The 18,108-nt window shown below is 42.7% G+C and overlaps 1 protein-coding gene across 1 annotated transcript; it reads right to left on the reverse strand.

Annotated features, from left to right (window-relative positions):
- Nucleotides 1-7,016: 7,016 nt before the first annotated feature.
- LOC111230482 (major centromere autoantigen B-like) lies at nt 7,017-15,666 on the reverse strand. Its single transcript, XM_022757233.1, has 2 exons — nt 15,566-15,666; nt 7,017-8,079 (listed from the first exon to the last, which is right to left on the reverse strand). Exons 1-2 carry the CDS (start codon nt 15,579-15,581, stop codon nt 7,223-7,225), a joined length of 873 nt encoding a protein of 290 aa, XP_022612954.1. The 5' UTR covers nt 15,582-15,666; the 3' UTR covers nt 7,017-7,222.
- Nucleotides 15,667-18,108: the final 2,442 nt, after the last annotated feature.

Raw genomic sequence — 18,108 nt, forward strand, 5'->3', positions numbered from 1 at the left:
TGTTGTTAAATTAGTCTCAAAAGTTGTGCACATAAAAACTGCAGGTGTATGCATGATGCAAGCGCACAGAACAGATCCGAAAGCGGAAAAACCATCCTTGCGATGGAGCATTTCTGCTCCGCAAGCGCACAGTATAGAAGCTAAGAGCGCACATTATGCTCGCGAGGCTCATCCTCATGTCAGCCTAACATTGATACACACATTCTCTTCTGACTATTGAGATTCTAAGTGCCTGTTTAATGTCACTTATGTCACCCATGTGGAATGTCAGAACCTTGAGGAACTCTTTGAGCCCCCTTAAGTCGAGGACTGGGCAAAGCCCGCCTGTCTTCTTCTTCAACGGAAAATAAGTCGAGTAGAACCCCCTGGGGTCTGACAGGTGATCTACTGGTTCTATGGCGTCCTTGGCCAGAAGGGTGGAAAGTTCCTGTTTCAGGGCTAAAACCTTTGCCAGGTGCTGGATGATTGTCATCCTGACGTCGGGCCATAGTGGAAATTACCCAGGGGTTGGAAGTGTGAGCAGCCCAGCATTTGAGCTGCTGCTGGGAAAGATAACCAACGACAGGCCCCTCATCAGGAGGCACTATGAGGGACACAATGGCAGGCTCAATAGCTGGCATGCGATCCAGGCCAAACTTTGCTGCATCTTGCATAGCAGCCAAGGATCTGCTGTCCGAAGTAAGATGGGAGCCCCTTCTAGTGTCCTCACAGCATGCATGCAGCTCCCTCTGAGGGGGGAACAGTGAAGGCAGTAGTGGCTGCCCTGTGTAGAAAAAAGGAGCTAACAGGCGCCGGTTCAGATGGCATGTGCAGACGAGCTAGGGCTGTGCGGAGAGTAGCCCTTATAGAGCCTATGCCAGTGTCATCCATGGGTCTGTGGTCCGAGGAACAAGAGCCCGGCTCCAAAACTTGGGATGCACCCTCCTCATCATCATCATGGAAGAGGGTGGCCGAGGCCACTACTAAGACAACATCTTCCTCAGGGAACACTTCAGGCAAGGGCGGAGCAGCTGTTTCCGCATCCTTTGTCTGAACACTAGGACGGAGGGTCAGGAGAAAAAACTTCATCTGAGCCAGCTCCGCTGATAGCTGCTCCACTTGAGAAGAGAGCTTACCCTTCTCAGTCTTAGAACTCTTCCTGGATAGGGCAGCTTTGGTCGCCTCAACCTGTTTACGCCTGAGACAGGTAGGTTGAGTTGGAGATAACTGTTCTGCAGAGGGGAGACTCTCCTCTCCGAGCGACTGCTCCACCCCCGCCAGCCTGGTGGTCCATAACACCCGGGGCATGAAGCTGCAATTCATGCAAGGGTGCTCCCTCAAGTGCTCGAGGCCGAGACAAGATGGGCAGCGATCATGGCCATCCTCTGGTTGAAGAGGGGCCATGCAAGCACCACAATATGGGGTGTCAACATGGTGGTAACTCGTGGATACACGAGCAGAGGATACTGTATGTACACTGGGAACGGAGGTGAAAGCACCAACTAAGCCAGTAAATGTTACTGTTAATAGCCGATGCCACTAAGTCAGACCCAGCGGAAACACTGTCTAACTGTGGTCTGAGCAGAAACAAGTTACACCCTACCTCGTTATGGGAACGGGGAGCGAGAGCACTGCCGTCACCTACCTTAGGTTGCTCACAAACAGATTCAAACAACCAAAACACAAGGCCTGGCGTTGCGCTTATCTTATTACTTATTTCTTTGATTAGTAGCCAAGAACCTTATGGCCTTAACTGTTAAACCAAACTACCACAACTAATCACACGCTGGGAACGTCAGCGAGAGCACTGCCTTCTCAAAGAAAATTCAACAGCCACAATAAATGCTAGGCTGTTCGACTAAGCAAGCACAAAACAAAATCAGCTGGAGTGAACCCCCCTGCCGCTCAATTTCCACAAAACGCAGTTTAAAGATTATTATACAGAGGGAGTGGCGGCGGGAGCACTGCCCTCCTTCATAGCATTCCAATAAACACCTGTTAGCTTAGTCCATCAGCTCAACATGATCAATACTCACCAAAATGGCGGCACACACTTGAAGCTAAGCTCATCAGGCTGATACGCACAGCAGGAGCTCGTCACAGCCTCTCAGAGGGCGAGTCTTCTGCAGCTCCGACTGAAGTGGTTGCAATGCTACCGGCAACGGTTTCTTTCAAGATTGAGAAAATAGTTTCAGTTAACACTACCACAGTAGTGAACCTGCGAAGCGAGAAGATGAAAAGGAACTGATCCACTGACGACACCGGAAGATATACCTCTCTTGGGTCATCTGGGGTCACAGGTGACTGTTGATATTAAACACTCAACCTGCGCATACGCAAGACTGAAGATCCAGTGCTTAAAGCACCACCTCTGGCAGTCAGGAAGGATGAAATAGAACATGAAAATGTCTTGCGCTTGTGTTAACACAGACATTATTTCAGTCATCTCACCAAAAACACATTTTGTGCTGAAGTTAGATCCAGACGTGAACTTGAATCTTGTCTGTAAGGACAGCAGCCTAACAAATGACTGACTTTTACTCACTGCCAGGGGTTGACAGGCGAGTGGTGGACACTCAGCTCCGACAGTCTGACCTCTTCCTCTGCAGGTGTGTGCGTCTGTTTTTTTTAAAAAAAAAATCAGTGCAGGAACCACAGAGACACTGAAAAAGAGATGTTTACTTTCTCCCCACTGACGTGCTCACCCACTTCACTGAGTCTGTCCATAAACTTTCAAATGTGTCTACAGCTGATTTCCACTGTTCAACCCAAGCTCAACCCCATCCCCCATCATCATGGAGAGCCTGAAAGACTCAGCTGTGGTTAGTAAGTTACCCTGGTTTAACTTACATTTACCATAATGACCTGTAAAGGTCAATATTGTCTAAAGGCAGATGTCCATATGTTGTCTGATTATAAAGCAGGTCTAGGTTCTATACTAATACTGTGAAAGTGTCAAAGCGCTCAGTCCACAGAGAAATGCACACAGCCTGTATTCAGAACCTGAGCCTTAAAACCAGCCATCAGGACTTCTGGAACTTTGTGATGTCACAACAAAGTAGTAACTACTCTCAGCCATGCCCCAGGCCCCGCCCACCTTGACCTACCAGAAGTCTTCTATGTTTTTATTGGATCACTCATAAAACAGTCAGCCAACAGGTTGGTGAGCCAGTCAGAAGAGAGGAGGCTCTTAGCGTCTCTTCTGTGAGCCAGAGAGAAGCCTGAGAGAGGATATAAAGGAGGTGTTTAGTGACTACCAACTGGGTGACCTCAATGATCAAGTGAATGAACCCTTAGGTGCTGATTCAATGGATGTGCACTCTCCACAGGTTGATCGGTAAGAACAGGAACAAATGGTGTCTGAATCCAATTAATCACGCTCTGATGACAATGCCACTCATTTATTGCAGGTTAAGATTTTCCTACATGAAGGTGTGTGTGGTTTTCTATACAAAAAGAAGAAACAGAATATAAACAAAATTAAGAATGAGCAATAATAATAAACTTAACAATATGACATTGAATACACTGTGTAAGAGAAATGTGGACCACCACAACGCTGGAAACAATTAACAGAAATACACTTATGTTCTGATGGACGCACACGAGCAAACATGGAACAAAAGTCCAGAATACTGCTGCAAGAAACTGCTGTGGTGAATGAAGTTTTCTCCAGATACCTTTACTGATGCCGTGCTGTATTGCTAAATAGATGAGCAGATGAGCGGAGATGTGTGACTGGTGCAAAGAGCGGATATAATGTCGGCACAGTCTGTTCACATGAATTGCACTACAATGATGGAGGCTTGTGGTGAAATCCACCGGCGAATGGCTGACCTTCTGAACAGAGGAGATGTAAAACTACATTGAGATGGTTTTTGGTTCTTAAAACCACAAATATATCTTCTTATGGATCAACTTAAAATAAAACACAGGACCCTAACACAGGACAAGAGGAAAATATGGAGCTCTTTATCACCATAAACTTTATCACCATAAACTCAGCAGCTGATAGAGTCAGAGGTACCTTTAGTTTCTTCCTTACTTTGGTCACCAAGGTCTTTTGTGTAACACTTTAACCGACTACGTTGTTCCTGAAGTTTAGGCCTACGAAGAAAACCTTAAATACTTCAGTGAACATTTTAAAAAGAAGACTTAATGGGGGATTTTGTGCAACTGTTTTTATTTTAGGGAAACCTTAATTCAGACCTTAAGGAAAATCTTAAGGTTTTTTTGTGCAACTGGGCCCAGATTCATCAGATTGTGAACGTTGTATTCTGGATAAGTGAAACATGCTCAATATGCAGACTGGTCCTTTTTATATGTTACATCATCAGATGACTGATGCATTCATGTGTAAGCACAGTTTAATGTGACAGCTGGTGGAGCTGGAGCTCATTTGAACTCATTTATAAACTGTTCAGTAATTTAATCATTAATAAAATGATCTGTCAAATGAAGAGTGGATGACAATATTTCTCTTCAGTATCAGGTCAGCCCTGACGTGCCTCTGCAGCTGAATCAGCACAGATGAATGCAGGACTTTCTATGTGGCTTTGTTTCCTGACTCTCAGTGTAACATTTATTATGAAGTGGGGGAGACAGTACATCACACCAGCCTGCTGTAACTATGGTTACAAGCTGCTGGACATCATTTGTCAGAACCTTGTATGTACAGATAAAGGTTAAACAAGTGAATGGGGGAAATGTTGCTTCATGAAATGACTCTCAGCACATCCTGTGTGTAGAACCAGTTTTTACATCATCTATGGTAAACAGTGTCCACGCTCTCCACACCAGGCTGTAGACCAGGAGTCTCACTCTGCCCCCCCAGCAGAAAATTTAGGCCAGAAATGACAAAAGAAGCCTCCTGAACTTTTGTGATTTCCTGGGTTTTTCATATTTTATGAATTCAGTTAATTGTTACATTCTCTGTAAACTGTAAGTTGTAAACAGCTTTCTGTAAATTTATTTCTAACATGGTGTTTCAAAGCCCTCTCCACTTGACCATAAAACAATATTTATCATTATGTTGGCCTAACAGTAGTCAGCTCTCAGCATTTTTATTAGGCCACAGTTTCCTGCAGGCACTTGTGGAAACTGCATTGAGCCGTATCTCCATCTGGTGTGGAGTCCCTGCAGAGAGCGCTGAGGACAGCTGAGGATATCATTGGGAATTCACCCCCTCCATCCAGGACACATCACACAAATGCTGCTGCATTACCAAGGCCACCAACTGTGCCAGGGACTCCACCCACCCCCTTCATGGACTGTTTGCCCTTCTGCCCTCTGGGAGGAGATTTTATATATTTATAAAATTAACATAACAAATGAGTATCTTACATATGCCTGGTGCAACGTAATTCTGTTCTGATGTGCACTTTTACTTGTGTCAGAATGACAATAACGTTAGTCTTCAATCTTCAATCTCAGATGGGCCGACAGCTGAGTTTGCCTCTTCCTGAGAGAAAACACAAATCCAGTGATGGCTATGGGTCCATGTACATTCAGACAGTTTGTTTTTTCATTTTAAACCAAAATAATTTTTCTGTTTTTCTATAGTATTTTTAAATCTGTGAACCAGAAGGGACAGAGAAGTTTTTTTTTTTTTTTCAATCTTTCCCTGTTGAAAGGTATTCAGATGACGTGGAAATAAAGGTGAATATTTCAGAATAAAAGCCCAGAGGATAGAATGGCCAAAGTGTAACATTATACAATAATAGCTAGACAGATAAAGATCTGTTACTTTCTTTACTTTCTTTACATTAAGACATGAAAAATACTTGATCAGAAGTGTGTGATGTATCATTTACTTGCATAGCGTGAATTAATAGACTAATTAATTAATATGTGGAAATACACTGTGTGGTCCTGTGTGACCAACAGAGGTCCTCACTGTTACCAGATGATTGTTCACAGTTTCACCAAGTCACTTCATATTCTGCTACATGATCAAGCTAATGTTCACTGTTTATAGCTGCTGTTGGTTGCTGGTTGTAGCTGACACTACAACCTTTATTCTGAAAATCACCAGTCCTAAGTCAGACATCACATAGTGGAGAAATCAGTCATCCATGTCATCTGAATACCTTTCTTCATTCTTCAATTCAACAAGGAAAAATGAAAAAAGGAATTTACAAACACCAGAATTGAAATGTTTCTTCTGATTTGATGGTTTTGGTTTTTTATCTTTTTATTCTGACATTAAAAACAGGAAAACATCAGTTTTTACCGTTTTTGTAATTGAATGATTTCATGTTGTTTTTACTGTTCTTTGTTTAAAACAAACAAACAAAAAAAAAAACGAACTGCCCGGATGTTAACTCGTCAATATGGCTGAAGTCTGCAGCTAAAGCAGAAACCACTCACACTGTGAAACGTGGAGTGTTCACAGTGTCACAGAGACAGTTGCTCTGGTCTCCTGCATTTGCCTCCTCAACCAATTTCAGTGCTTCTTGTGTTTTAAAGAAATTATCTCATTCATCTGAGCTGCAGCAGTTTTACATTATAGGTGATTATAAGAAGCATTGAGTCCGGTTTTAGATTCATGCTGCTGCCCACTGCAAGCTGATGGTGTGGTTGATCTAAATCCAAAGAGCAAAGGCTTGTAGGTTGTAGGTGCATAGCGGTCACTGAGTAAACTGTCCTGACATGGAGGAGCGTCATCTCTTGCTTTTTGTTGTGTTGTCTTTGGACTTCCACACAAAGGTCAGAGTACTGGTGCCACAGGTCTGTCAGAGTACTGGTGCCACAGGTCTGTCAGAGTACTGGTGCCACAGGCCTGTGTGGCATGCTGAACTGGAAAAGATGACCATTTTAACAGGATTTTTTTCAGGTGTTGGAAAATGGGCTGTTAATGGGAGTGGTGAGTGTTCTGATAGTGTTCTGTTTACTTGTTAGAATTGAAATGATTCCAGTTTAAATAAAATGAAAATGTTTTTATACTAAAACTAAATCAGCATCAGGTGACAGAATGAACCCTGCATTAAAGACTTTGTTGTTCAATATGAATGAAGACAAATATAAGATATGTCCACAGTTTATTTGAAGATCATTAAACACACACTGACTACTCCCATTCGTTATACAGAGTATTGATATAGAAAATGAAAGATACATCTTTAACCTACTGTTTAAGGAACTGCAGCATTCAAACCTTCAGCTTTCAGTAAAAACTATCACCATCAAGCTCCTGTTAAATTTGATCATTTTTAATCCTGGTATCTTTCAGTGCTGTGTATCACTACAGCGCAGTGACATCATCATCCTCCTGTGGAGAGTCGACCAGTGCCGTCTCCTCTGAACCTCCTGGTTTGTCTCCACTGCTCTCTCCTTCTACAGCGCTGTGGTGTCTCTCGCTCGCATCACCCGTTTCCTCACTGTCTTCATCCTCCTCGTCCGCCTGTCTGTTCAGTGCCCTCTCCCTCAGGTTCTCCCCCTCCATACTGGAATAGTCATCTGAAGTATCGCTGTCTTCCTCGTCTTCCCCCTTTTCTTCATACCTAACTCCACTACTACCTCCTTCTCCCCCATCGTCACTTCTCTGTCCTCCTTCCTCTTCCTGTCTTCCCTGTGCCTCTTCTTCATCTTCCTCACCACCTCGCTTCCCCCCTTGCCACAGGTGGAGCCCCATCCGGTCCTCCAGGTTTCCGACTGCGGTGGTCAGCCTCTCACTCACACCCTGAAGGAACCTGGGCACGGAGCTTTCCCGACCTGACCACCTGCCCCACATGAAGTGGAGGCATCCCACAAGCAGCATCAACACAATGATGGAAAACAGAGTCATGAGAATAATGAACTTGGATTTAGAGTAATAGGGAGCAGAAGCGGTTGTGTGTGTGGTCTGTGGTGTGGTGCTCAAGAGGTGAGGTCGGTTGGTTTTTGCTGTGGACTGTGATGAAGATGATGTAGGTGGTACAGTGGTGGCTGACATCTGAGTCCATGTAGATGAAGAGTGTGGAGCTTCAGTAGGTTCTGTGTTGTTTGGGGGAGCAGAGGAGGTGTTGTTCTGCATTGTTTGATTACCAACAGAGGACGCAGGAATCAGGAGATTCAGCACGAATAAAGTCAGAAGTAGGACGGCCCTGGTCGTCATGGTGACTGTAAAAAGACACAAAACAAAAAACAGTTAGAGCAATGGCAGCATGCTTTAAAGATATATATTATTATTACACAATCCTATGGAGTGCAATTCAAAAAGATGGGGATGAGTCACAGCAGAGAGGACACACATCACTAGTTCGTTCCCAATATAAACTGTCATATATGATCTGATGTCAGCAAACACTGGCTCAGTCATGAGCAGAGAGACAATGGAGGGTTGGTTGTTGTAGAGATACGTTTTGACATCAATATGAGTTTATTATTTCATGTTAATAGTCTTTTGTGTGTCTCTGGTGGTTTAGTTCGTCTCGTACCTTTTTGATATTAGCTTCTATAATAGACATCCCCGTTTTCACTCATGAATTCAGGAGTTTTACCTTGTTGGGTAAATTGATAATATTAGCATGTGTGCAATTACGTTTTACTACACTTAAGTACAATTTTGAGGTACCTGTATTTTACTTTAGTATTTTATGTACAATTTTATGCTACTTTATACTTCCACTCCTACATTTCAGAGGGGAATATTGTACTTTCTTCTTCACTATTAATTATTTGACAGCTTTAGCTTATCAAGTCAGATACTGTGAGGACTGTAAGACTTCAGCTCACTGACCCACTGTACTGAGTTCCCTTTCACACCAGAGAAACAGTTGACCCCTCAGTTTATCAGATTGTCAGATTGTATATTTTGCACTCTGACTGAGACCACCAGAGAAGTGGGGTCTGGTGGACCCGTGAAGGGTTTGTTGTTTGGTTTAAGAGAAACGGATCAAGTGTATCTACTGTATATTAAAGCACATCTTTGATTTTACTCCAAAGGATAAACTGCTTATTACATCTATCTGCCGTTTGTGAACTGTCATGCAAGAAATCATCATCTATATAAGCAGCATTTATATTTATGGAGCTGTTTGGTAACCATGGCTGGCACGTGCACATGTAGACATCCATGGGAGCTTCTTTACAGCTAGTTAGCCAAAAGACAAAAACAAATATAGCTAACTTGTGTCTTGCTAACGTACACACATGAGCTACTTAGCTAATGTAATAAGTTAATTAGCTAAGGTTAGCTCCCTCTCTCACTCTTTTAGTCCTATTAAAAAAAATAAATGTTATATCATATCATGATTTATAATGGTAGGCATGATGCTAATGTACTGTACTTAAAGGGATACACTACAGGTGAATATAGTAAAATTTGTATCTAATAACATAATCACCATCACCACCTTTATATGCAAATGAGGCATTAACTAATTAAAATGCACCAATTTACATACAACTGTACAGGCAGCATCAACACAACCTGTATGTTGATGGTGTGATTTTGTTTTCCTGTTTACAAACACCTCCTCATCTCGTGATGGTGCAATAATTATTACATGTGTTCCATCTCTGGCAGTGATCACAGCAGGTAGACCGACCATGAAGCTGCTTTATTTCTCTGTAGTTGTTGAACATCTAAAAGAAATCGTATGAATTGTCCTATGATGTCGGGTCAGAGCGCAGTTATTGTTTGGTGAATAGATCGGCTTTTCTCTGTTGCCAAGTAACGCAGTGTGATTTCCGCACTGATGGGGTTGTTTCGGTTGGTTGGAGATGTTACTGCATCCTTCACATACACAACAACGATCATTATTCCCTTGTGATTGAGTCAGTTTCTTTTAAATTAAATTCAGCATCGTGTAAGGTTTCCAGAACACTGTGACGTGGAATGACAGCAGCTCTTTATGATTTGGTCTTAGTTAGTTAGGAGTCCTCTTGACTACTTCTAACTTCTCCCTCTTAGGAGCTACTTTTAGTGCTAAGATGCTTTGTGAATACAGGCGAGGAGGTCTCCTTTGTTGTGCTTATGTGTGTGAACTGGAAGTCAAGGAGCGCTTCCTCCAGGTCTGCAATGTGTCAAAAAACAACAGGTGAGGAGATGGAGAAAACAATTCTTGATTTGCTAAAGATCAATGGCCTACAGATCCAAAACATGCATGATGAGGGCTATCATGGCGCTGCCAATATGAGTGGTCAATACAGAGGACTGCAGTCAAGAATACTGCAACACAACGACAAGGCTCCGTATATGCATTGCTTAAATCTGGTCTTAGTTGAAAGTGCAAAATCAAGCCTACACTTCATTACCTTTTTCAACCTGGTAGAGAAGCTCTATGCGTTTTTTTTTACCAGCCCTACAAAAAGACACTGCATTTGTGAAATGCCAAGAGCTCTGCACCCTGGAGAGGGTGTAATTCAACTGCAGAAGCTCTCTGACACACGTTGGGCACGCAGAGGAAAAGCCCTGAAGGCCCTCCTTAAAATGATGAGGGCTGTGGTCAAGGTCCTCACCGACATGACGGATCAGGAGTCTCAAGATACTGCTGCTGGAGATGCCAGGATGTACCTTACAGCCATCGACTTTGAGTTTATGCTTTGCCTTGAGATAGGAACTCTGATGCTTTACACAGCCTCCCCACAGTCCCCCAGGACAGCACAGGCAGAGAAGGGTGTCTGCAAAGTATAGACAAAGAACTATTGCAGCCACAGAGAGCCACTCCTTCCAGTCAGTCAGAGGACTACTACAGAGAGAAGGTGTACTAATCATTCATGGATGTTCTTTCTCTGGAATTACACAGGAGATTTAGGGGAGATGGCGAGACACAGTCCAGTAAGATACTCGGTGCACTCCACAGTTTGACAAAGGTCAACAACTGGATAGATGCAATAGGTCCTGACTCTCGAGGCCATGCACAGACTAAGAGAGGCTTTCTGATTGGTTTGCTTATTTATTTAGAGAACAGCCTTTTTTAGTTTTGTGTAAAGATTTGTTAATTTAATAAAATAAACAAGTTATCAGTGCAATTCTTGAAAATTCTTTGTTCACTAAGTCGCTCTCCCTGGTGCAGTCGGTTATTCTAAATATATACTAGAAACTAGTAGACTACAAAACAATGTGGCATAGTTTCCTTTGTTGTTGCCTGCTCTTGTGATAAAACTAGAAATAGTGAATACTAATGAAGACCATTGTCTCTGTGTGAACTGATAACTTTGCAGAAATCTGTTGAGTATTAAACAGTTGTGTGAGTGTAGGGGCACTTAAACAAATCTGTAAGCAAGTCAGAGATGTGATACTATATTTAACTTTTTGTTTTAAAACATTTTTTTCTATAAATAATTATGAAAGGTGCCCTTTTTCTCACTTGAGCCCCTGCCCCCCAAAATGTCTTTCCACCTCCCTCAACCACGGTAACTCCTCTGTGTGTCACCATGTGAGTGGGGGGTGGGGTGGGGGGGCTTTCCCTGATATGTTAGAAACCAAAAATTAGACAGTGAACACACTCATGTTCACACTCAAGTTGCAAACGGATTCATTCAGTTCATTCACCAAGAAACACGAGCGTGTTCAGCGACAGCGGCCGTGGCTTCAGAAGCTGAGTGACGAGCTGCTGTGGACGGGGTCGGCACAAAAAGCTGATTTAGCCACTTCACTTCTTCACTTGCAGAAAAAAAAGCTAACATGAGTTGAAGCTTCATTTTGAATATTTTCATCACTTTATCTCCCGTCAAATAGACCTTTATTTTGGAACTACAATTTGTGAACCATTGAACTACTACTATGCACAAGCACACCAATGCTTAGCTCTGTCTGGCTCAAACAGCTCATCTGAGTAATGCAGTGTGGTAAGTGTGATGGGAAGCTTACAAAAACCCCACGTCCGAAACCGGGAAAACCACTTTAAGGTCAGGTGAAGGTGGGTCCACTTTTTAAATGAGTCACTGTCTTTATCTACAGGCGTGTGGAAGAGTTCACTACTACTGTTAGTTATGAAAGGCAGGCTACACCCTCACTCCATGGATTCATGATGCATATGTCTCCTACTCCGTGCTATGATTAAGAATAAGAACAAGTGGACAGTTTTATTTCTCTCTATTGAACATTATGAACATTCAGCTGGTGGACATGGAATAGACAGTCCTGTATAAGTAAAGAGTCCTTTGTGAGAATTAAAGCTGCAAGCAGCGTTGAGTGGCTCTGCCAGTGGTTGGTGGTAAATTCAAAATGACTGACTTCCTGTGGGGTTTATGGTATGGGTGCAAGAGGCTTTTGTAGGTCTTGGCAATCTTTTACATCTGCAAGTAGGTGAAATGTAGGGAGAGTGTAGTCCTCATTGACATTTTCTAGGGGGCGCTATTGAGCCATTTTGCCACACTCATGTGCAAGACACATAAAACGCGTGTATTTTCACCAGGCTTTGCAAAGTTTGCTCATGTTTAGGCTCAAAAAGGAAATGCATTTTTGAGAAGAACAATAAACAGATCAATTCCAAAATGGTCCTCGCACCAGTCTGTGCTCGGACCTGAACAAGTGAAGAACTGAATCCTCCTTTAGTCCACCGCAGCAGCTCATAAGGGAATAGAAAACAAACGTACCTTTCTCAAGTGCACAGCTATGGACAAAAAATCTAACATGATTCAGTGGGCTCATGATGTCACACATACTGTATACTGTACGAAGGTGAATCAGACAGCTACACTTGAATCAGTGGAGGAAAAAAGAAGAATGAATCAAAGAACTGACTGGTAGATAGTAGATACAGCTTGTTCTCTGAAGGTCTCTGTTCAAACAGAGCAGTGGATGATCAGGACTGATAACAGTGTAACCAGAGGAGAACAATGGAGCTTATATTTGTCTCTTACATTATTCTTCCTGTGTGATTAAAAGAATGAAAATAAACAGGCTGCTGTGTTCCTCAGCACCTCATTCAACATTCACCTTCATATATGTGTATGACATGATGAGGTCACTGTATTATCTGGGAGTCTGCATGTTCTCCCCGTGTCTGCATGGATTCTCTCCAGGTACTCCAGCTTCCTCCCACAGCCCAAAGACATGCACATTAGGTTATGTGGTGACTCCAAGTGCTCGTAGGTGTGAATGTGAGTGTGAGTGGTTGTTTGTCTCTATATGTCAGCCCTGTGATAGACTGGCCAGAGTGTACCTTTCCCTCAGCAAGTGTCAGCTGGGATTGACTCGACCCTATAAGGATGAGCTGCATAGCTAATGCGTAGATGGAAGTATAATCTGTGGATGACAATACAATACAAGCCATCCATAACTGTGCAGTTCAGAAAGGTCAGTTTGTTTTCTACTCCAGCCTGTCCCTCATTATGTTATACCATAGGTGCTCATGAGGTGCAGCAGGATGTCACAGTGTCAGTTTACCAATTCTGCAACCAAAAATGTACAAATTTAGTAATTGATTAATTGTGTATGTCAGTGGTTCCCAAACTGTGGGCCACAAAGGTAGGCTATTGCAAATGGGCTGACAGCACAATTTTGGTGAACATGCACAGCGCCTTTCATAGTTTTTTTTTCCTTGTATTAAGGTCTATCACTGTGATAAGACAATGATAGCAGCTTTTTATGTTGTCGCTGCCAGACCACATCATATACATGTTCTCTGTGTCAGTCTGATTAAAAGATCACATCTGTGGTAAAAACTGCAGAATTAAATGACAGATGGTGAATAGATGGTGAATAGACTAATGACCCCCCCCCCCCTCCCCCCCCATCAAACTAAACAGAGAAATTCATCTTTTCAGTTGAATTAACCTGAGGGGCCGCGGGGCAATAATTTGTTGTTGGGCCCCTTTTCAATCCACTATAAAATCAGCTCATTATTTGTCCAGGCACCTAGAGCTGAAATAATTAGTTAATGGTTTAATTGATTTAATTGCCACCAATTTGGTAAGTGAGTCATTTTTTAAGCAAAAATGCCAAAAAAAAAAAGAAAAGAAGACACCTCACTGTTGCCAGCTGCTCAAGGAGAATATTAGCTGGTGTTCATGGTTTCTTTCACTGTTTTTTCACACAAAGTAATTGCTATTTGCAGCCTTCAGTTCTGGTGGAATAATATGACGCAAGGTTCCCATCCGTTTATTGCTAACGCAGAAAAAAAGAAATATAATAAAGGGTCATAAGACTTGAGTCCCTCTATGAGACCAGAACCACAAGTCAGAGGGTGGAAGACCTGATGCACTAGTTGTTACTGTGCTTCAGTGGTGCAAATCTGACAAATCTGAGATTAATCAAACCTGGGAGTCCGGGTCCGACTGGTAATCCAGCCTTGTCTGTAGTCATTCAGTTTCTGACTTTGTCCACATGGTGCTCAATATAAAACATTGTTGCCAAGCAGGATTCTGTCACTGCATGTCTCTGACTGGAGGTGTTTTCAGTAGGACCCAATGACAGATGGTTACAGATACTATAACAAGCCTTTGGCGCACAATGTGCATATGCAAAAAGGAACAAAAGTGAGTCAGGATGTGGTTGTGTCTGTGCAGCTCACACGTCTGTGTAACATAACAGGAAATGGAATTTTGCAGCTACGTGCAGCTCTGCATTTAAAAGCAACTGCCAGTAAGCAGGTGGCTGTCAGAGGCATTATGGTACAACTGTGGCACATCTTTCTTATTCAATAAACCACAAGGAGAAAGGCCTCACACTCCTTCACCCAGTACACTGCCCTGAACCACCATTAATGCGTCCAAACATCAGAGTCACTGTTGTTTTTAACCCACAGGAGCATGTGAGTCAGTGCAACCCTCCAGAACTTCCCTTCAGATTCTAGTGGAGATCCCAGAGTCGCCAACCTGTACATGACTGAACGTCAGGCAATGGTGCAAAATACACCATTCAAGTTTGAATGTCTAATTCAGTGTGAACATGTTAGATCTTCAGTAAAGTAGCGGAACAACATGAGTGACAGCTATACAACAACAGGTTTTTAGTCTGGAGTTTAGTCTAACAGTTGTATGCCTCCTCCACTCAGATTAGTTTCAGGTTACATTCCTGTTTGTCTAGAGTCATAGAAAGTATGAATCATATGTGTGAAATTTTGTTATGATTGCTGTGTGAAGTCTAGAGTTATGGCTAAAGAGAATTTTGTGAGTCACACTGACATTGATCAGTTCGTCCTTGAGTCCAAGTGAACATTTATGCCAAATTTGAAGAAGTTCCATCAAGGCGTTTTTGAGATATCATGCTCACGAGAGGGAGACGTACGGATGGACGGGCAACCTGAAAACAATATGCCTCTGGCTCTGGCTGTCTAACTCAATATAGAAGATATTTTTTTTAAATGATACACTAATACATGAAAAAATTCAATCAATATTACAGAAAGTTCAGTCAACCACAAACTGTAAGAGGTTGTTGAATAAAGGAAAACTAGGAACTTGTGAATGAGGGGAGGGCTGAGAGCGAGGGGAGGGTCAAAGGACTGACCAGACAGGATGTTTAGTTAATAGGGCTGATGGAGAGCAAACACGAGGATGTGGATGGATTCTGGTTCCGAGACGTGGTGTGTGAGAGGTAAGAGAGTCAAAGTGAGCGGGAAACAGTAACGTCATCAGCAAAGAAGCTACTGCACATATTTCACTCTATGTGAGACTAAACCAATATAAAAGCAAAGCCAAAGTGTGTACCTACCTGCTGAGCTGATCATCCAGTGGTGAGATGGAGTGAATAAACAATGAAGTGAGAGGGTGAAGGAGGTGAAGCTGTGAATGAGGATGTGAGAAGACAGTAAGAGTAGGAGTAGGAGAGAGAAAGAATGAGGTTGGGTGGGCGGGGAAAAAGACTGGGACCTGTGTGAAGGTTTCAGTGGCTTCACATCCTCACAGAACCAGGTCACTTGTTTACAGATCTCTGTCCTTTATCTCACTGTGACTTAATTAAACAAGTAGAAAATGTACAATATTATCTGAGGGTGTTTTTCAGATGACTGTCCTGTAAACACATTAACTGTATAGTTGGTACATCTGGATAAAAAATATGATAAAAATATTAAATGTTGTTAAGTATGTTTGACCAAATAATTCTCCAAGACTCAGACTGAGAGGTTTGGAAAGATGTTGTGTTGAACCTCTCAACCCTCCTGTGCCTCTCTCCTACTCTCTCTCCTGCACTTGTTACCCCTTTAAATGAATCTCCACCCTCTATCACTGCTGAAAGTTCTTTTAAACTCTGTAAATATCCTCTGCTATGATTCATATTTGGTTTAACAAGGCTTTCACACATCTCCTCTTACTTCCTGTTTGAGAAATGTGGATAAGGGCTTGAGCCTTGTCCAGCACCTGCTGTCTCCAGGTGGACAGGTGTAAGAGCAGAGAGTATCAAGATGGTTAGAAGAAGAAACATCAGAGAGACTCAGCCACATGCAAGGCCGGACCAAGGCATTAGCGAACTAAGCGGCTGTTTAGGGCCCCCGAGGCCCCCATGGGCCCCTAAGAGTACTTGAAATGCCCCACAAGATCTTTATATTATTGTAATATATATTCAACACTAGGACTGCCAGCATTCTAGCACCCATAGGCACCACAACGTCTGCCAGACCGTCATATATAATTACATTGTTTGGGGTCTCAAGCAGTTCTGCTCAAGCAGTGGACAAAATAGAGTGCCACTGGACTTGGCTTGGAAACTGTTCGGTACTTTTAATATTTATCTATTTATTTATTTGAAGGCTAAAACTATATACAACAATATACATATGTATTTTAACACACTGCAGAATAAAATTTATCAACACAAACAATAAAAACTTTCAGAAACATCAAAATCAGAGACTAGCAGACATATCAGAAGGGTTAGCATAGTTAGCATCTTTTATTTGTTTATGTTGTTTGTGAGCTTGTAACTGGGAGTTGCTGACACAGTGTTAGTGCTTGTGTGAATGCTAACTCTCTCTCTCTCTGTACTGACAAGTTTCAGGTTCATAAAACCTGCCCCCCCTCCGCTCCGACAAAGTGACAGGACTGGTTCCTTAGGTTTGTGACCTAGATTTGTAAATGAAGATGGAGTAGCTTCTGTGACATCACCACAGAGTTTCTGAAGAGCAGTTTTGAAGCCAGAGTGAGCTGCTCCACACGTTGCCATCTTGGCAGTGCCTAACTCACTGCCCTAACTCCCAGTTAATCCGAATATGGTCAAAGAGGTGGGGCGTGGGTGGAGCTGAGACTATTATATATATATATATATATATAATATGTGGATAGTAAATGCCCAACGCAGACATTAATGTTACACTCCCGTGATGACAGTTACACCACAGCCACGTCCATTCCTGTTGAAGCTCCTCTGAATTTGACATCCACCCAGTCACTCTTCAGAGATCTTCAGGGGAGGCGCAGCATGAAGAAAAAAAAACACTACAAACTAGAATGACTTCCTCGTAGTTGTCTGTCTCCTCCTCTCAGGCTAGTTTCAGGTGACATCCCTGTTTATCTAGACTCATAGAAGATATGTACTATTTGTGTGTTTTTGGGGGGGCAACTGTGACCTTTGACCTTTGACCTTTAGCCACCAAAATCTAACCAGTTGGTCCTTGAGTCCAAGTGAACGTTTATGCCAAAATTTGAAGAAGTCCATCAAGGCGTTTTTGAGATATCATGCTCACGAGAGGGAGACGTACGGATGGACGGGCAACCTGAAAACAATATGCCTCTGGCTCTGGCTGTCGATGGTGCGGAGACATAACATAACTGTAAACATCTGGTTAGCTAAACTCAGCTATGCATTTGGGCAAAATGGATTGATTTTTAGTAGCTACAGTGGGAGAGGAGACAGGGGCAGCAGAAACGGATGAAGTACGATCTACGTTTATTCCTTTCTACAGTGCATCCCTGCATCAACCACCTATCTGCAACAAAAGATGCAGGGCCCTGGTCTTAAACCCGGCGCAAAGTGGCACAAGGCACCCCCGTTCTTCAAATAGCAAATACACCTGCGCTCATCTGAGAGGGGACATGAGAGTGTGGGTCAAAGAGATCTTTATGTTGTCTGAGGGGAGGCTCACTTTTCACACAACACAACAAGCCTTTACATATCCCATCTACATCATATCATGATATGAACACAAAACAAGATGCAAATCAAATAAATTTAATTCTTGCTGCCATTTAGAAATCTCTCCTGTAGAGGTGGCAATAACACAAAATTCTTTTCGATCGGAAACCAAGTAATCAGGGCCC

This window comes from Seriola dumerili, unplaced genomic scaffold (assembly GCF_002260705.1).
Source record: "Seriola dumerili isolate Sdu_G_001 unplaced genomic scaffold, Sdu_1.0 BDQW01000267.1, whole genome shotgun sequence".
NCBI lineage: Eukaryota > Metazoa > Chordata > Actinopteri > Carangiformes > Carangidae > Seriola > Seriola dumerili.